Source organism: Nannobrachium achirus, assembly GCF_963921795.1.
Source record: "Nannobrachium achirus genome assembly, chromosome: 9".
In the NCBI taxonomy this organism is placed as follows: Eukaryota; Metazoa; Chordata; class Actinopteri; order Myctophiformes; family Myctophidae; genus Nannobrachium; species Nannobrachium achirus.
Window position 1 is genome coordinate 1,030,429 of NC_137818.1, and position 21,410 is coordinate 1,051,838.

The 21,410-nt window shown below is 44.7% G+C and overlaps 1 protein-coding gene across 1 annotated transcript in view; it reads left to right on the plus strand.

Moving 5' to 3' along the window:
• Nucleotides 1–20,323, plus strand: part of bltp3a (bridge-like lipid transfer protein family member 3A) — a gene marked incomplete at both ends in the record, with an annotated part of 104,196 nt that extends 83,873 nt beyond the window's left edge. Inside the window, 8 exons of the mRNA XM_080733926.1 lie at nt 7,308–7,483; nt 7,997–8,127; nt 8,651–8,693; nt 9,036–9,176; nt 10,468–10,742; nt 13,692–13,800; nt 18,681–18,727; nt 20,207–20,323. Of these exons, the coding sequence (XP_080590052.1) occupies nt 7,308–7,483; nt 7,997–8,127; nt 8,651–8,693; nt 9,036–9,176; nt 10,468–10,742; nt 13,692–13,800; nt 18,681–18,727; nt 20,207–20,323 (1,039 nt within the window). The remainder of the gene's footprint in view (nt 1–7,307; nt 7,484–7,996; nt 8,128–8,650; nt 8,694–9,035; nt 9,177–10,467; nt 10,743–13,691; nt 13,801–18,680; nt 18,728–20,206) is intronic.
• Between the last annotated feature and the right edge of the window lie 1,087 nt (nt 20,324–21,410).

A 21,410-nucleotide genomic window follows, 5' to 3' on the forward strand; every position in this document is an offset into this window, starting at 1 on the left:
AGATCAGATTAGATTATACATTTAGACTGTATTGTGCATCAGCCAGTCGTATTTGGTGAGGGTAGCAAACCGGCTGCCTTGTTGCGGTTCTGCTATGCCACAGACAACCTCCTGCTCTTCGTAGAAAATGCAGTCTCGCCCCTTTGGCTCCTCTCTCCTTGCTGGGTCATTGTTTAGTTTCTCCCTGTACTTTCTCGTTCTCTCAGCACTTGTCATTTTCCAGCTGACAAAAGAAAATGGAATGTATAGTTTAAGACAAAGAAAAAATATTGTTTAGATTGAAACAATATGTTAAGGTTTCTGTGAAGGGGTTTCTGCTCTGTCTGATGAATTTGAAGTATCACTGAATGAAGCTAAATTACATTTTATGTAAAAATGTTTAAAACAAATGTTTAAATGTACAAAAGAAACATGGAACGTTGTTATTTATTGTTATATCTGTAGTTAAATACAGTATAAATCATATGGTGTGACAATCAAGTCATATGGCGTGACAAGCAGACATGTCACACCATTATGATTAAGTGTCACACCATATTACGTTTTCTGCATTTAGGTTTACCTTGAGGCTACTATGTACACATTAGCATGCTAACAGCATGCTAGCTATAACAAAGCAACCTAGATCTACATGGAAATATGACCAAAACCTCAAATAACTTAAGCTCCAAAACATCCAAAGTGGTGAGTTTGTCAAAGTTTCAACAAGATGGCATTTCATGAAAATGTTAAAATCATAACTCACCTCAGACACCTGTCTTGCAGTTGTGCTGGGAGTGCTGAATAGCCTTACAGAAGAAGGACCTCTCTAGCCAATAGGTGTCCAAATAATTGCCTGTTTAATTTGTCCAAACTAGTGTCACACCAAATGATTTTGGTTTGGGGGACAAAATGTTTTTGATCAGAAATGACTGAAAACATTATGCTTTGACTTTGAAAAGATATAGGCTCACAAATAGACATTGTTTTAGCCTAAATTCATTTTCAAATGATTTTTAGCAATTCTTTTTCTTAGTTTTATTCAAGTTCCCACTTTGAGAAACAAGGTCAGGACAGTCACACCATATGAGTTTTGCCATGTTTGGTTGAAAATTCTGAAGAAATGAGGAATGACATGTTTTAATCTTGAGTAAGTTCACATAAAGCTTAATGTCCTGCACAATATTCAGAAGGTTTTTGACAAATATATTTTTTATTTATACATGTTTGACACCGAGGACAGCGAAAACGTTACGTCACGTCACCCACCCACATACATAGATATACATACATAGACATATATATACTGTATATACAGCTCTCCATTGTAGGTAAAGGCGTGTAATAGTACCGGTTCCCTCGGCTCAGAGTGAACCCTACTCCAATCAGAGTAGGGTTAGCGTAGCTACGTCATCAGAGTAGGGTTAGCGTAGCTACGTCATCAGAATAGGGTTAGCGTAGCTACGTCATCAGAATAGGGTTAGCGTAGCTACGTCATCAGGCAGCCAATACACACTGGTGTGTTTGTCCCGCCCCACAACACTGACCAATCGGAAGCCACGGATGTGTGAATCCTGCTTCTATGTCCCGACTCCCCTTGGAGATACGAGGCTTTCCAGACTGAGATGCGGAGAGACAAACAAATCGCGGAACGGAGTGAACAGGCTGGCAGCCAGGCTAGTGGCAGAGTCATTTAGTGAAGCCTCTGGTGTTAATTAAAGACCAGACCATTGTGGTGGTGTCCATCTTGTACATGTCATCAGTCTTTCCAAACTCAGTGAGTCCTCCATGAATAAACATGACCTTCCCCAAGACACAGGCTGAGTGGCCCCGCCTCCCCTCTGGAACGCTGAGTGGCCCCGCCTCCCCTCTGGAACGCTCCCAGAAACCCTGGGTTTGAACCATCTGTGGACATCGACATCAAATGCACAAAGCATGTTGTGGAACATGTGGAGTAGCCTCTCCAGATGTAGACATGGTCCACATCGGATGCATAAAGCGTGTTGTGGAACATGTGGAGTAGCCTCTCCAGATGTAGACATGGTCCACATCGGATGCACAAAGCGTGTTGTGGAACATGTGGAGTAGCCTCTCCAGATGTAGACATGGTCCACATCGGATGCACAAAGCGTGTTGTGGAACATGTGGAGTAGCCTCTCCAGATGTAGACATGGTCCACATCGGATGCATAAAGCATGTTGTGGAACATGTGGAGTAGCCTCTCCAGATGTAGACATGGTCCACATCGGATGCATAAAGCATGTTGTAGAACATGTGGAGTAGCCTCTCCAGATGTAGACATGGTCCACATCGGATGCATAAAGCGTGTTGTGGAACATGTGGAGTAGCCTCTCCAGATGTAGACATGGTCCACATCGGATGCACAAAGCGTGTTGTGGAACATGTGGAGTAGCCTCCCCAGATGTAGACATGGTCCACATCGGATGCATAAAGCATGTTGTGGAACATGTGGAGTAGCCTCTCCAGATGTAGACATGGTCCACATCGGATGCACAAAGCGTGTTGTGGAACATGTGGAGTAGCCTCCCCAGATGTAGACATGGTCCACATCGGATGCATAAAGCGTGTTGTGGAACATGTGGAGTAGCCTCCCCAGATGTAGACATGGTCCACATCGGATGCACAAAGCATGTTGTGGAACATGTGGAGTAGCCTCTCCAGATGTAGACATGGTCCACATCGGATGCACAAAGCGTGTTGTGGAACATGTGGAGTAGCCTCTCCAGATGTAGACATGGTCCACATCGGATGCACAAAGCGTGTTGTGGAACATGTGGAGTAGCCTCTCCAGATGTAGACATGGTCCACATCGGATGCATAAAGCATGTTGTGGAACATGTGGAGTAGCCTCTCCAGATGTAGACATGGTCCACATCGGATGCATAAAGCATGTTGTAGAACATGTGGAGTAGCCTCTCCAGATGTAGACATGGTCCACATCGGATGCATAAAGCGTGTTGTGGAACATGTGGAGTAGCCTCTCCAGATGTAGACATGGTCCACATCGGATGCACAAAGCGTGTTGTGGAACATGTGGAGTAGCCTCCCCAGATGTAGACATGGTCCACATCGGATGCATAAAGCATGTTGTGGAACATGTGGAGTAGCCTCTCCAGATGTAGACATGGTCCACATCGGATGCACAAAGCGTGTTGTGGAACATGTGGAGTAGCCTCCCCAGATGTAGACATGGTCCACATCGGATGCATAAAGCGTGTTGTGGAACATGTGGAGTAGCCTCCCCAGATGTAGACATGGTCCACATGGAATGCACAAAGCGTGTTGTAGAACATGTGGAGTAGCCTTTCCAGATGTAGACATGGTCCACATCGGATGCATAAAGCGTGTTGTGGAACATGTGGAGTAGCCTCTCCAGATGTAGACATGTTGCTTGGTGGAGTAGCCTCCCCAGATGTAGACATGGTCCACATCGGATGCATAAAGCGTGTTGTGGTGCTTGGTGGAGTAGCCTCTCCAGATGTAGACATGGTCCACATCGGATGCATAAAGCGTGTTGTGGAACATGTGGAGTAGCCTCTCCAGATGTAGACATGGTCCACATCGGATGCACAAAGCGTGTTGTAGAACATGTGGAGTAGCCTCCCCAGATGTAGACATGGTCCACATCGGATGCATAACGCGTGTTGTGGAACATGTGGAGTAGCCTCTCCAGATGTAGACATGGTCCACATCGGATGCATAAAGCATGTTGTAGAACATGTGGAGTAGCCTCCCCAGATGTAGACATGGTCCACATCGGATGCATAAAGCGTGTTGTGGAACATGTGGAGTAGCCTCCCCAGATGTAGACACGGTCCACATCGGATGCATAAAGCATGTTGTAGAACATGTGGAGTAGCCTCTCCAGATGTAGACATGGTCGACATCGGATGCATAAAGCGTGTTGTGGAACATGTGGAGTAGCCTCCCCAGATGTAGACACGGTCCACATCGGATGAATAAAGCATGTTGTGGAACATGTGGAGTAGCCTCCCCAGATGTAGACACGGTCCACATCGGATGCACAAAGCATGTTGTAGAACATGTGGAGTAGCCTCCCCAGATGTAGACACGGTCCACATCGGATGCATAAAGCATGTTGTAGAACATGTGGAGTAGCCTCCCCATATGTAGACACGGTCCACATCGGATGCATAAAGCATGTTGTGGAGTAGCCTCTCCAGATGTAGACATGGTCCACATCGGATGCACAAAGCGTGTTGTGGAACATGTGAAGTAGCCTCTCCAGATGTAGACATGGTCCACATCGGATGCATAAAGCATGTTGTGGAACATGTGGAGTAGCCTCCCCAGATGTAGACATGGTCCACATCGGATGCACAAAGCGTGTTGTGGAACATGTGGAGTAGCCTCTCCAGATGTAGACATGGTCCACATCGGATGCATAAAGCATGTTGTAGAACATGTGGAGTAGCCTCCCCAGATGTAGACATGGTCCACATCGGATGCATAAAGCATGTTGTGGAACATGTGGAGTAGCCTCTCCAGATGTAGACATGGTCCACATCGGATGCACAAAGCGTGTTGTGGAACATGTGAAGTAGCCTCTCCAGATGTAGACATGGTCCACATCGGATGCATAAAGCATGTTGTAGAACATGTGGAGTAGCCTCCCCAGATGTAGACATGGTCCACATCGGATGCATAAAGCATGTTGTGGAACATGTGGAGTAGCCTCTCCAGATGTAGACATGGTCCACATCGGATGCACAAAGCGTGTTGTGGAACATGTGGAGTAGCCTCCCCAGATGTAGACATGGTCCACATCGGATGCATAAAGCATGTTGTGGAACATGTGGAGTAGCCTCCCCAGATGTAGACATGGTCCACATCGGATGCATAAAGCATGTTGTGGAACATGTGGAGTAGCCTCCCCAGATGTAGACATGGTCCACATCGGATGCATAAAGCGTGTTGTGGAACATGTGGAGTAGCCTCCCCAGATGTAGACATGGTCCACATCGGATGCATAAAGCATGTTGTGGAACATGTGGAGTAGCCTCTCCAGATGTAGACATGGTCCACATCGGATGAGTGGAGTAGCCTCTCCAGATGTAGACATGGTCCACATCGGATGAATAAAGCGTGTTGTGGAACATGTGGAGTAGCCTCTCCAGATGTAGACATGGTCCACATCAAATGCACAAAGCGTGTTGTGGAACATGTGGAGTAGCCTCTCCAGATGTAGACATGGTCCACATGGAATGCACAAAGCGTGTTGTAGAACATGTGGAGTAGCCTCTCCAGATGTAGACATGGTCCACATGGGATGAATAAAGCATGTTGTGGAACATGTGGAGTAGCCTCTCCAGATGTAGACATGGTCCACATCGGATGAATAAAGCATGTTGTGGAACATGTGGAGTAGCCTCTCCAGATGTAGACATGGTCCACATCGGATGAATAAAGCATGTTGTGGAACATGTGAAGTAGCCTCTCCAGATGTAGACATGGTCCACATCGGATGCATAAAGCATGTTGTGGAACATGTGGAGTAGCCTCTCCAGATGTAGACATGGTCCACATCGGATGAATAAAGCATGTTGTGGAACATGTGGAGTAGCCTCTCCAGATGTAGACATGGTCCACATCGGATGCATAAAGCGTGTTGTGGAACATGTGGAGTAGCCTCTCCAGATGTAGACATGGTCCACATCGGATGAATAAAGCATGTTGTGGAACATGTGGAGTAGCCTCTCCAGATGTAGACATGGTCCACATCGGATGCATAAAGCGTGTTGTGGAACATGTGGAGTAGCCTCCCCAGATGTAGACATGGTCCACATCGGATGCACAAAGCGTGTTGTGGAACATGTGGAGTAGCCTCCCCAGATGTAGACATGGTCCACATCGGATGCATAAAGCGTGTTGTGGTGCTTGGTGGAATAGCCTCCCCAGATGTAGACATGGTCCACATGGAATGCATAAAGCGTGTTGTGGTGCTTGGTGGAATAGCCTCCCCAGATGTAGACATGGTCCACATCGGATGCATAAAGCGTGTTGTGGAACATGTGGAGTAGCCTCTCCAGATGTAGACATGGTCCACATGGAATGCATAAAGCGTGTTGTGGAACATGTGGAGTAGCCTCCCCAGATGTAGACATGGTCCACATGGAATGCATAAAGCGTGTTGTGGTGCTTGGTGGAATAGCCTCCCCAGATGTAGACATGGTCCACATGGAATGCATAAAGCGTGTTGTGGTGCTTGGTGGAGTAGCCTCCCCAGATGTAGACATGGTCCACATCAGATGCATAAAGCATGTTGTGGAACATGTGGAGTAGCCTCCCCAGATGTAGACATGGTCCACATGGAATGCATAAAGCGTGTTGTGGTGCTTGGTGGAGTAGCCTCCCCAGATGTAGACATGGTCCACATCGGATGCATAAAGCATGTTGTGGAACATGTGGAGTAGCCTCCCCAGATGTAGACATGGTCCACATGGAATGCATAAAGCGTGTTGTGGAACATGTGGAGTAGCCTCCCCAGATGTAGACATGGTCCACATGGAATGCATAAAGCGTGTTGTGGAACATGTGGAGTAGCCTCCCCAGATGTAGACACGGTCCACATGGAATGCATAAAGCGTGTTGTGGTGCTTGGTGGAGTAGCCTCCCCAGATGTAGACATGGTCCACTCCACATGGAATGCATAAAGCGTGTTGTGGAACATGTGGAGTAGCCTCCCCAGATGTAGACATGGTCCACTCCACTTGGAATGCATAAAGCGTGTTGTGGAACATGTGGAGTAGCCTCTCCAGATGTAGACGATATCGTCTATCAGCACAGCTGTGTGTCCGTCACACCCAGGGGGAGCCTTAAGTTGACGTTCTCTCCCTGTTGTCACCGGGGTCAACTTGCTCCAGCACAAAGACACTGTGTTGACAACGTGGACTTCTATCTGAGTCGCTCCAAAGGCGTACGCCTTGTGCTGCACTGCAACAACAGCACATCCATATGTCTTTGGTCCTCCATTCAGATGTGCTGGCAGCACAACATTTCTCTGGCAGCAGATCAGGTTGGAGTTATAAAGTCTTTCTCTGAGGAACAATCGAGTCGTAACATGATCGTCATCGCTTATATTGGTTCAGTGTCTGCAAAGCTTGGCCAATCCACAAAGCTGATGAGTTGGGATGGCTAATCAGGGAAACCGATGACTGTTGATCTCCTTATATGGCAAGCCGGCAGACAGTGTGTTAAGCTGTGTGTGTGTGTGTGTGTGTGTGTGTGTGTGTGTGTGTGTGTGTGTGTGTGTGTGTGTGTGTGTGTGTGTGTGTGTGCGTGCGTAGGGACGCCCAGCGCTCAGAGGACTCCGCCCCCTCCCTGGCTTCCCGCCTCCAGTCCATGAAAAACTCACCTTCCCAGAATTCCCTGGACAGTGCCATCCTGGAGGGAAGTCTGCCCGACGACCACCTGTCATTGGACAGCGACCTCAGCGACGGCTTCGTGGTTCTCATGGATTCAGGTGATAAAAAATGAATGAATAAATACAATCTAAATATAAGAAATTCCATGAATTAGAAAATAAATGTTTAAGAAGTAGTAGTAGGTTATATATAAGGTTTTATATTGCTTGGTCTTCCTATGTTCTGTTTTTTCTAGATTCATGTGTTTACAGAGTCAGTATTGAGTCATGTGTTTACAGAGTCAGTATTGAGTCATGTGTTTACAGAGTCAGGTATTGAGTCCATACTGTGTTTACAGAGTCAGGTATTGAGTCATGTGTTTACAGAGTCAGGTATTGAGTCCATACTGTGTTTACAGAGTCAGGTATTGAGTCCATACTGTGTTTACAGAGTCAGGTATTGAGTCCATACTGTGTTTACAGAGTCAGGTATTGAGTCCATACTGTGTTTACAGAGTCAGGTATTGAGTCCATACTGTGTTTACAGAGTCAGTATTGAGTCATGTGTTTACAGAGTCAGTATTGAGTCATGTGTTTACAGAGTCAGGTATTGAGTCCATACTGTGTTTACAGAGTCAGGTATTGACTCCATGCGTCCCAGCAACACGTCGGTCCCGCCGTCCGGCCCTGGTAGCCCCGCCCCCTCGTCCAACGATCTGAGCAGCTCCCTGTCCCAAAGCACCGAGGACCTGCTGGCTGATGTGGTCAGTATACTGTCTGCCTGTCTGTCTGCCTGCCTGCCTGCCTGCCTGCCTGCCTGCCTGCCTGTCTGTCTGTCTGTCTGCCTGCCTGCCTGCCTGCCTGCCTGCCTGTCTGTCTGTCTGTCTGTCTGTCTGTCTGTCTGTCTGTCTGTCTGTCTGTCTGTCTGTCTTCATGGTGGGTGTATGGAATGGAATCATGTTATGCACCGAACATAGATCTACAAGCTCACAACACAAGCTTGTAGATAGTTATTTTAAGATGAAGGAGTAATGGAAGTGTAACACCTTGCAATGGATTGGATTAAAGAGTGTTTGAATTGGTATAGAATGTGTGTACAGAAGGCAACAAGCCACTAACAGTTTCCTAAAAAGCAAAGGTTGAAGCCTCCAACTAGGATTTCTTTGACTGGAATGTAGAACATACTGTAATAGGTTCAGAAACATGTGTGACAATCATCATAATTCTACATGGTTGCATTGTGGATGTTGCAGTCCTCATTCTCCTGTTGCATTGTGGGTGTTGCAGTCCTCGGTGGTGCTGCTGCTGGTCCTGGCTGGGCTGTCCTCATGTATCCTGTTGCATTGTGGTTCTTGTAGTCCTCTGTGGTGCTGGTGGTGCTTGGTGGGCTGTCCTCATTCTCCTGTTGCATTGTGGTTATTGTAGTCATCATGTATCCTGTTGCATTGTGGTTCTTGTAGTCCTCATTCTCCTGTTGCATTGTGGTTCTTGTAGTCGTCATTCTCCTGTTGCATTGTGGTTCTTGTAGTCCTCTGTGGTGCTGGTGGTCCTGACTGGGCTGTCCTCATTCTCCTGTTGCATTGTGGTTCTTGTAGTCCTCTGTAGTGCTGCTGGTGCTGTCCAGGCTGTGCTCATTCTCCTGTTGCATTGTGGTTCTTGTAGTCCTCTGTAGTGCTGGTGGTGCTGTCCAGGCTGTCCAGTGTGTTGGAGATGAAAGGAGAAGACCTGCTGGTTGCTCTGGAGCTGAGGACCATCAAACTGCTGCAGCTGGGCAACCTACGACCTTCTGACCTCCAGAGCGGGGTCATCCCAGGTAACACTCTGACCTCTGACCTTCTGACCTCCAGACCGGGGTCATCCCAGGTAACACTCTGACCTCTGACCTTCTGACCTCCAGACTGGGGTTATCCCAGGTAACCCTGGTCAGGTCAGGACTGTAGAGGTCATTCCAGGTTTTTACAGACGGTTTAAAATTCATTGACTAAAAACTATGATGAAAAAAGTTGGTCATCTACTCTACCTTTCATCTAACGAAATAAAAACTAAGCTCTGACAACTAAAACTAAGACTAAATATGTTGACAATTTCATCAACAAATACAAATCCAAAAATATCTGATCTACAAGCTCAAAGTGTGTTGTTTCATGCCACGTATCAAGCTTGTAGATCTGCTACTTTTGATGGTTGTGTGTGACGTTGTGTTACGATCAACTAGGGACGTTAATGTATAAAAAACACAAAAAAAAATAGTAAAAAAATTGAGATAAGAGTTTTCTGCCCGACAACAACCTTATCAAAGTTGATTTCCTTGAGGTTAACCCATTAAGACCTGAGGCCGAGTCTACACATGAAGTTAACCCTTTAAGACCTGAGGCCGAGTCTACACATGAAGTTAACCCATTAAGACCTGAGGCCGAGTCTACACATGAAGTTAACCCATTAAGACCTGAGGCTGAGTCTACACATGTCCTTCTAACAGGGTTCCCACGGTCATGAAATTCCTGGAAATATTTTGAAAATAGATTATTTTTTCCAGTACTGGAAAGGTTTTGGAATTGATCAAGGGTCCTGGAAGGTCCTGGAAAAAATAGCTATGCATTGTCTTTGGTTATTGATTTTGTTAATACCTCTGAAATGACAAATTAATCATGGGCCAAATTGTCAAATATTAGAGGCAGAAATTGTGAAAATAGCAGATCTACTGTGAGCATGTAGATCTGCTATTTTCACAATAGAACCGTGTTATACAAAATTCCTCAACTCTTAGTGCTCGTCAGGGTGGGGGGTCCCCAGTTAAAACATGATTATTTCGGGGGTCACAGCCTGAAAAGGTTGAGAACCACTGCCATACACTACCTGTATTTGGGCACTGCGCATAGGAGTATAGCAACTTGTTATTGAGCTGAATTATTGTTATATAGTCCTGGAAATTGGGTTAAATATTCTGGAAAAGTTTTGGAAAAGTTTTGGAAATAAATTGGTAACAATGTGTGGGAACCCTGTTCTAAGGTTTTTTTCTTTTGTTTTGAAAAAGCCATGTTTCTATGAGTGGTTCTCCATCTCAGACTGAACTGGATCGTCTCTCTTCTCCTTCCAACCTCCAGTCCCCAGCGGCTCCGCCCAGACTCCAGACGGCCCCGGGGGTCCCAGCAGAGGCGGGGGAGGGTCTCAGTCTCCGGTGGTCCTCATGCGCGCGGAGGTGGGGGGGCCCCACGCAGGCCCCCAGGGCCACACGGAGGTCCGGGTGCAGGGCTGCGCCCTGGAGCTGCTCTCCTCCACCGCCGCCAACCTGGGGCCCTTCCTAGAGGACGAGCTGGGGGGGCCCGAGGAGGGCCCCCCCATGAGGGTCCACCTCAGTAACATCACTGTCACCATGAAGGTACGTCCCCCCATGAGGGTCCACCTCAGCAACATCACCGTCACCATGAAGGTTAGTCTCACATAGCCAGACAACTATTCCACAATCTCTGAATGCTATTTAGAGTCTGGAACAGCAGCTCCCTAACGGTGAGTATCGGAAGTAGCCACTGCTGCACGGAACTGTAGTCCCATTGGAAACATAACAGAAACACAATAGCTCATACAAAGTCATTCGAGCGGCCTATTCTTGTTATGGGTGTATAGTTTAAGAAAACGTTTGAAAACATCATGGAAGTAACACCAATAACACCAGAGAAAGACGAAATAACGCCCCCAGAAATGTTGAAAGGAGACATAACGCTTCCAGTAGGACATGTTATTGCTACTGCACCAAGGGAGCGGTTGCGTCACATCTGCTTTATCTCTCGCACTCATCGTTTCTATTTCCGTGCCCCAGACTGTTGACGGGAGAATTTCCCAAATCGCGGAGTCAACAGTCTGGCCACGCGAGACTACATGAAGGTAGGTCCACCCATGAGGTCCACCTCAGTAACATCACTGTCACCATGAAGGTAGAGTGGTCCTTGTAAAGGCTGCCCTAACCAAGCCTGATCAACCCCTACAACAGTGTTTCTCAACCTTTTTTCTGCATGGGCACAACTTTTCATGTCCCAAGAATCCATGGTCACACCAACATAATACAGGGGTGTAAATATCGTCACTGTCGGGAAGAAAACCTTGTATCTCCAAGTTTCAAATGTGTACGTTACTTCGCAAAGTAAAGCCCTGCTTCATCATACAAGGCTGTCGCGTTGTGTGCTTGTAGATCGGCTGTTTTCAGTTTTCACTAGTTTAAATCATTTTTAAAATGGCTTTCAAGCAGTTTTCAAGGGGCACACTTGACCCTTCTCAGGGGCACACCAAAGGTCCCCAGGCACACTGGTTGAGAAACACTGCCCTACAACCACACCCGTTCACTCAGATCAGCCAACACAGTGATGCTGACAGAACCCTGGCTAAATACCCCAGGACAACCATCCACTCGTCCTTGACTCTTCTCCCTCCTGGCCCCCAAACTGTAGAATAAACTCCCTGTCACACTTAGAACAACAGACCATAGATTCCACTGTGGTCTGAAGACTCCACCTAAACCCATAGCACTTACAAACTGTAGAATAAACTCCCTGTCACACTTAGAACAACAGACCCTAGATTCCACTGTGGTCTAAAGACTCCACCTAAACCCATAGCACTTAGAACAACAGACCCTAGATTCCACTGTGGTCTAAAGACTCCACCTAAACCCATAGCACTTAGAACAACAGACCCTAGATTCCACTGTGGTCTAAAGACTCCACCTAAACCCATAGCACTTAGAACAACAGACCCTAGATTCCACTGTGGTCTAAAGACTCCACCTAAACCCATAGCACTTAGAACAACAGACCCTAGATTCCACTGTGGTCTAAAGACTCCACCTAAACCCATAGCACTTACCGTAGCACTCTCCTTCCCTCAATGACCACACATGGAAGATATTCTTAGGATCAAAGCGTCTGCTAAACTGTAAACTGTACTGATGATACAGTTTAAGGTGATGTATTGATGATGATGTACTGATGTTTTACCTTGCTTATTGTAAGTCACTCTGAGTGGCGGACGGACTTCGCTCAGGGCCTCGCATTTCTCCCAAACGGCTCTGGTGTACTACTGTACCCCCCAGGGTTTAAACTGTACCCCCCAGGGTTTAAACTGTACCCCCCAGGGTTTAAACATGTTTATTCTCTACATGACGATGGTCCCAGGGTTTACCCCACGACCCCCCAGGGTTAATAATCATGTCTCTCTATAGGACAATGGTCCCAGAGTGTACCCTACAGGGTTTAATAATGTATCTCTCCTACAGGACGATGGTCCCAGAGTGTACCCCACAGGGTTTAATAATGTATATCTCCTACAGGACGATGGTCCCAGAGTGTACCCCACAGGGTTTAATAATGTATATCTCCTATAGGACGATGGTCCCAGAGTGTACCCCACAGGGTTTAATAATGTATTCTCTACAGGACGATGGTCCCAGAGTGTACCCTACAGGGTTTAATAATGTATCTCTCCTACAGGACGATGGTCCCAGGGTGTACCCCACAGGGTTTAATAATGTATATCTCCTATAGGACGATGGTCCCAGAGTGTACCCCACAGGGTTTAATAATGTATCTTTCCTACAGGACGATGGTCCCAGAGTGTACCCCACAGGGTTTAATGATGTATATCTCCTACAGGACGATGGTCCCATAGTGTACCCCACAGGGTTTAATGATGTATATCTCCTACAGGACGATGGTCCCAGAGTGTACCCCACAGGGTTTAATGATGTATATCTCCTACAGGACGATGGTCCCAGAGTGTACCCCACAGGGTTTAATAATGTATATCTCCTATAGGACGATGGTCCCAGAGTGTACCCCACAGGGTTTAATAATGTATATCTCCTACAGGACGATGGTCCCAGAGTGTACCCCACAGGGTTTAATGATGTATATCTCCTACAGGACGATGGTCCCAGAGTGTACCCCACAGGGTTTAATGATGTATATCTCCTACAGGACGATGGTCCCAGAGTGTACCCCACAGGGTTTAATAATGTATATCTCCTATAGGACGATGGTCCCAGAGTGTACCCTACAGGGTTTAATAATGTATATCTCCTACAGGACGATGGTCCCAGAGTGTACCCCACAGGGTTTAATGATGTATATCTCCTATAGGACGATGGTCCCAGGGTGTACCCCACAGGGTTTAATAATGTATCTTTCCTACAGGACGATGGTCCCAGGGTTTAATAATGTATATCTCCTACAGGACGATGGTCCCAGAGTGTACCCCACAGGGTTTAATAATGTATATCTCCTATAGGACGATGGTCCCAGAGTGTACCCCACAGGGTTAATAATGTATTCTCCTACAGGACGATGGTCCCAGAGTGTACCCCACGGCCCCCCAGCCCGTCCCCTCCACCTTCATCCTGGACCAGGTGGTCCTGGAGAGAGGAGATGACGGCGTGCTCAGGGTCAAAGGTGAAGCCAACGCACCGCACGCAACCATGACATCATCTGGTTAGGGCATTTTATTTAACCATGACATCATCTGGTTAGGGCATTTTATTTCATGACAAAATTAAAAAAGAAATGTACCCGTTTTGAGTAGCAGCTTTTCAGTGCTGTTTTAAAGGAAGGTAGGCATAGGCGATTCTAGCCTCTTCCAGCAGGGGGTGCACGACCTCTATTACCTCATGCACGCGCGCGCAGCGCGCGTGCACGACGCTCGCGCGCGCGCTTAGCGGTTTTGTAATGTTGTTTTAGCGGATTTCTGCAGTTAATTTTGTACCCAAATGTAACACAATATAAACAAAAAAAGTGTAAAACAGGTGCTTCTTTTTCTAGACACCATGAGCATATGTCTATAGGATTTATTTACTTATTTTGCAGACAGAGGCAGCACAGCCAGGACATATAAAGCCAAACATCAAGTTAATCATCATTCATCAAGCAATCAAGCAGTCATTTACATTGGTGGTGTGGCACAACCACACCACCAATGATCCATAACCAGCAGCTACCAATATTTACAAGCAAGTGAAGCAAGCATGCGCGCTCGCTCGCGCGCGCACACACACACACACACACACACACACACACACACACACACACACACACACACACACACACACACACACGGAGGAGAAGAAAACAGGCTGGCTAACTCCACAGTGAACAGATAGTTAAATAAAGCCATGTCTTACCTTAAGAAAATGACAAGAAAATATCCAATGTTATATTGAGGTGCCCAGAAGAAAGTGTTATTCCTTGGAGGCACAGAACACATCGTGTAATCCAGCCTCTTTGAGCAGCGCCGAAAACTTTAGTTCACGTATGGTAAATGTAAAAGCTATCCACATGTCCTATGGATGTCTGTAGTTAACCCCAGGTAGCATATTCCACTGTGAAACAACTGTTTAATTCTGTTATTTAGATAAATCTGCAGGTGTCATCATCTGCCGTTTGTTTTTCAGCGGTGCTGTCAGAGACGTTCAGACAGTCACTGTGATTGGTTGAGAAACCAGTAGTCCTATTACCTCCCGCCCCCCATTTGCTGTGATTGGTTTAGAAGTCATGCTATGGGTGCTTCAAAGGGTCAAAAAAGGCGAATTTGAGATGTTCTTCTTCTTAATCATATTGCGTGTTTATTATGATCAAAAAAATCAAAATGGCCGCCTGGCGGCCAGGGGGTGCACGTGCACCCTAGGACACCCCTTAAAATCGCCTATGAAGGTAGGGATCTACACTCCATTAAGGCCTTCGGTAGGGCCTTCCACATTTTAGCGTTATAGCGGGAGAACGCATTGATTTGACTCTTTGTGGCTGAAATGTCTCCATGTCTGCAACAAGATCCATGATGTTTGTCATGAATCACAAGTTAGACCAAATAAACTGTTTCAGTCACGAGATTGTATTTGTGTGTGTGTGTGTGTGTGTGTGTGTGTGTGTGTGTGTGTGTGTGTGTGTGTGTGTGTGGTGTGTGTGTTTGTGTTTGTGTGTGTGTGTGTGTGTGTGTGTGTGTGTGTGTGTGTGTGTGTGTGTGTGTTTGTTTCAGGTGCAGACGGGGTGGGGGTCCCCGGGGTGGGGGTCCCCAGCGTGGGGGTCCGCAGAACGTCATCAGATGTTCACGATCCGACCACTTCCTCCTCCTCTGCTGATGATGCTCAGGTGGGAGGAGCCAACTCACTGCTCTGCTTACAACACATCAGCCAATCATGCGTCCACACAGTGTAGTGTCATCAGCCAATCACATGTCCACACAGTGTAGTGTCATCAGCCTCATAGCTGGGGGACGCCGCCCCCTTACAATGTACTTGCTCTTCTGTCAATGTTTCTATGGTCCTAAAAACGTCTCAGAACGACTGATTCAAACGACACGGGGAAGACGGGGAAGAGCTGATAGTTTCCCCCCAGTCTCGCGTAGCAAGACAACTATTCCACAATCTCTGAATGCTATTTAGAGTCTGGAACGGCAGCTCCCTAACGGCAAGTATCGGAAGTAGCCACTGCTGCACTGAACTGTAGTCCCACTGGAAACATAACAGAAACACAATAGCTCAGACAGAGTCATTGGAGCGGCCTATTCTTGTTATGCGTGTATAGTTTAAGAAAACGTTTGAAAACATCATGGAGGTAAGTAGGTAACACAAATTGCGGAGGCAACAGTCTGGCCTCGCGAGACTAGTTTCCCCCCAGGCGAGAACCGGATGTGACGTTGATGGGTGACATCTGACATCTGTTCATTCAAATGATATTTACAATGAGATCTACACTATTCATTCTACATCTATAAATGATGTTTACAGATCTACACTATTCATTCTACATCTATAAATGATGTTTACAGATCTACACTATTCATTCTACATCTATAAATGATGTTTACAGATCTACACTATTCATTCTACATCTATAAATGATGTTTACAGATCTACACTATTCATTCTACATCTATAAATGATGTTTACAGATCTACACTATTCATTCTACATCTATAAATGATGTTTACAGATCTACACTATTCATTCTACATCTATACATGATGTTTACAGATCTACACTATTCATTCTACATCTATAAATGATGTTTACAGATCTACACTATTCATTCTACATCTATAAATGATGTTTACAGATCTATACTATTCATTCTACATCTAATGATGTTTACAGATCTACACTATTCATTCTACATCTATACATGATGTTTACAGATCTACACTATTCATTCTAGATCTATACATGATGTTTACAGATCTACACTATTCATTCTACATCTATAAATGATGTTTACAGATCTACACTATTCATTCTACATCTATAAATGATGTTTACAGATCTACACTATTCATTCTACATCTATAAATGATGTTTACAGATCTACACTATTCATTCTACATCTACAGTATAAATTATGTTTACAGATCTACACTATTCATTCTACATCTATACATGATGTTTACAGATCTACACTATTCATTCTACATCTATACATGATGTTTACAGATCTACACTATTCATTCTACATCTATAAATGATGTTTACAGATCTACACTATTCATTCTACATCTATACATGATGTTTACAGATCTACACTATTCATTCTACATCTATACATGATGTTTACAGATCTACACTATTCATTCTACATCTATAAATGATGTTTACAGATCTACACTATTCATTCTACATCTATACATGATGTTTACAGATCTACACTATTCATTCTACATCTAATGATGTTTACAGATCTACACTATTCATTCTAGATCTATAAATGATGTTTACAGATCTACACTATTCATTCTACATCTATACATGATGTTTACAGATCTACACTATTCATTCTAGATCTATAAATGATGTTTACAGATCTACACTATTCATTCTACATCTATACATGATGTTTACAGATCTACACTATTCATTCTACATCTATAAATGATGTTTACAGATCTACACTATTCATTCTACATCTATACATGATGTTTACAGATCTTCACTATTCATTCTAGATCTATAAATGATGTTTACAGATCTACACTATTCATTCTACATCTATACATGATGTTTACAGATCTACACTATTCATTCTAGATCTATAAATGATGTTTACAGATCTACACTATTCATTCTACATCTATAAATGATGTTTACAGATCTACACTATTCATTCTACATCTATACATGATGTTTACAGATCTACACTATTCATTCTACATCTATAAATGATGTTTACAGATCTACACTATTCATTCTACATCTATAAATGATGTTTACAGATCTACACTATTCATTCTACATCTATAAATGATGTTTACAGATCTACACTATTCATTCTACATCTATACGTGATGTTTACAGATCTACACTATTCATTCTACATCTATACATGATGTTTACAGATCTACACTATTCATTCTAGATCTATAAATGATGGTGATCAGGCGGTTATGTAATAAATAAGTGTGACAGTCCTCTGTGTCGCTGAGGGCAGCGTAGCTGAATCACCACATCCAGATGAGAGATTAAAAGCTTGTTATGGAAGCTATGGTCATTAGTTATGCTTTAGCTACTTTTAATAATGAAACTGTGTGCGTTCAGCTCATTTTACTGTGAAGCCACTTTTTCAGTGAATTGAAATATCACTTTTTAAAATAAACCAATTAACACATCGGGTGCCCGGATGTATGACGTGTGTGTGTTGCTGGTGCCCATGGCAACGCGTCATTCTACCTACCGGCGAGAGTACTGGCGAGAAAAGTAATCCGAGTAAATGTAATCGGAGTATATCCTGTTTATTTCGCGAAAATCTTTTCTTTCAGTCAGGACCGTTTTTTATCATTTCTAAGCCACATTGTTTGTGTTATGGCAGGTAGAAGAGGCTGCCGTTTTGAAATGAAAGTGATTTAAAAGCTAGATTAGGAGAAAACCACGTTTTTGTGCAGCCGTTAGACAGGAAGTCAACGAGACACACAGCGCGTCCGGATGACGTAATTGCGCGCTGCATGTTGGGAAATGGAGTTTGTTTCATCACCGCGGCAGCCAAGTGCAGTAGCTACAGTACAGTATAGTTTACTGTAAAACGCGTCAAACACGTCGTGGGCCTCCAGCGACATCAAAGAGATTGACTAGTAGACACCTCGTGGGCACCCGGTGAGTTAAGAGGTGACATTTCAAAAGTGTGTGACAGAATGTGACGGACGGTGACACGAAGTTAAGTCAACACACCGCAGGTAAACGAGAGCAACCAAAACAATCAATTAAACAGGAGAGCAAGAGAAGCCATTCAGTTGTACAGTAACCAAGACACCTGTCTGTGTACAACCTAATCATTGATGAGTACATCCTCTCACACAGTGTACAACCTAATCATTGATGAGTACATCCTCTCTCACACGGTGTCAGTTTGTAATCCAGACCCTTCTAGGTGTCCAGTGTTGTAATTACACCCAGCAGCACTGAGACAACCATCTGATCTCCACACAGCTTTTACCTGGAGCTAAACACCGTCCTGGGTTGTGATTAAAGGCCAAGATACTGTATATACTGTATATACTGTGTATCACAGAAAATCACAGATCTACAAGCTTGTAGGTGGGCTGTTGTAGGTGTGAGACACGCAGCATGTAATAAATGGGAATCAACTTTATTGTGACATCACATACTGTATTTCATTTGGAAATACAATTTACATGCAGACACTCTTTATCCAAAGTGATTTACAATAAATGCTATCAAATAAAATGTAACCTTTTATACTAAACTAAGCAGTAATAATGTTCTACTGTGGAATGCATTATAATTAGTATGATGTTCCCAAAACATAATAAAAACCCTCCAGAAACCCTTCTACGAGCATATCTGATATGCAGGGGGAGGGGCTGGGGAAGCAAGGAAGTGGATTTCAATGTTTTCATGCTAATCAGTGATTGGCTGACAGTGGAAGCCTTGAAGCAGCATCGTTTGCCGCTTTCGCACCTCGTTAACAAAACCTTCCCATCCACGAGCATCGCAGCTTGAATTAACGGTAATGAACGACCTGGTTGATGCTTATCAAATTATCAATGCTCCATCCGTTGTGTGAGCCTTTTTTGCACTCTCTACCAAATCTCTTTGCCCAAAAATAGCCGGTTTACAAGCTCACAGTTTGTAGATCGTCTATTTTTTGGCAAATGTTCCGCCTCAGGATAGTGGATCTTGGGAATATTTTGATTATGGCAATTTCTTTGGTCACAATAATGGTGTGATTGCGACCGAAGGTGGCATTATACCCTGAACATCCTTGTAGCTTGTCTGACTGGCTGGCTGTACAGGAAGTGATGTCATGTGATGTCAGTGAGTCACAGTGATGTGGTTCAGAATGACTCATATATGGGCATAAAAAGGATGTCACATGACATCACTTCCTGTACTGACAGTCAGACAAGCTACGAGATTTCTCAGGGTATAAAAGTCCATATATGGTCATTCCCCGAAAAAGAAAAAAATCTTTAATGCCCATACATGGAGATTTCTGATGTCATAAATCCCAGGCCGAAAATGAGAATGTTAGGGTAACCCCTTATGCCCATATATGGAGATCCACAGGCATCAAACCAAGGCCCTAACTCACCAAGGCCCTGCTTGGCATTACTTAGGTACGTTTTATGCCCATATTATGGAGATTCCTATATTGTCAATATTAAGGACATTATTAAGCATGTCATGTTATCAATATTAAGGACATATATGGGAATGCCCATATTTGGGCATGTTTTGACATAGCATAACTATCATGAAGGGGTCTCCATATATGAGTAACTGGTCCCATATACATCACTGGCCAGATGGCGGGCGAGGTCGCATGTCACCCTGAGGTGTCTTACTAGTATTTTCTCTTCCAGGTGCATCCTGTGGACGTCCAGCTGTGTGAGGTCCGGGCAGCTCTCTCCCAGGCCCTCGGAGACAGAGAGCGCCTCCTAGAGGAGGTCAGGAAGTATGACCCCTCCTTCCTTCTCTGAGGGGGATTTTTTTTTCTTTGTTTTTTTGTTCTTTGAACTTTAAACATGTGTTTGCTGTCCGTCCGTCTGTCTGGCCGTCGTCCCGGTCACCTGAGTGGACATGGAGGGACGGAGGAGCAAGACCTCTGGACATGTCCGTCCGTCCATCCGTCCGTCCGGACCGTGGACGGGTTTGAAAAGACGACGGACACAGCTTGTGTCTTCATTCTTCAGACCGTCTTTTCTTTTGTTTTTGTTTTGTTTTTCACGCCGCTTCTCCGTCCAGGCCGGGTCACCAAGGGAGACACAGAGGATTCTGATTGGTCCGTGGTGGGTGGGGCAGGGAAGGGGGCGGGACCAGAGCCTTCCAATGTAATGGTTGTGATTGGTTGAGCACCGTCCAATCAGCAGTGACGTGCCTACGTTAAGGGGTAACACTCAGACGGACGGAGAAACAGAGTGAAAACAACATCATCCTCACAGTCTGGATCTGGGATGACCTCACGTCATGACTCGTCCAATCACAGCGTTTCATTTATTTTTTGTAATGTTGTTTTGGAGATGTCTGACATCGAGCAGGAAGCCCCTTTAACGTTCTAACGGTGGTGGTGGTCCTAAGATGAACTAAACTAACGTCATGGATGTGACATCACTGGTACTGCTGTCACATGTTCCTAACTACTGTACTGTACTGTAACTGAACATGATGTACTGTTTGGGTAATAACCCTCATCTAAATGGTATTAAGCCTTATTTCTAACCCTGAGCTACTGTATCTAGTTTAGAAACACATCTTGCCAAAACGTGAACTAAAAGACTCATTTTCATTTCCTCACAAACACTTTGAACTTGCATCGATGCTTCTTCCAGTTGAAAAAGAAAGGAAAAAAAAGTTGAACGAGAAGGACGTGTGATGATCAATATTCGATAGGTCGATATTCTGATATCTTACAATAGTTTTGACAATTTTCTAAAGTAAGGCTTAAAAGGAGGAAGAGACAGCCGTAACACAACATTATGATAATAAACTAGTCTCATGTCACTACGATATGAAAATCATGTTGATATTTGTCCCGCCGAAATAAGTGAAAGCTAAGAGGCTAGCAGA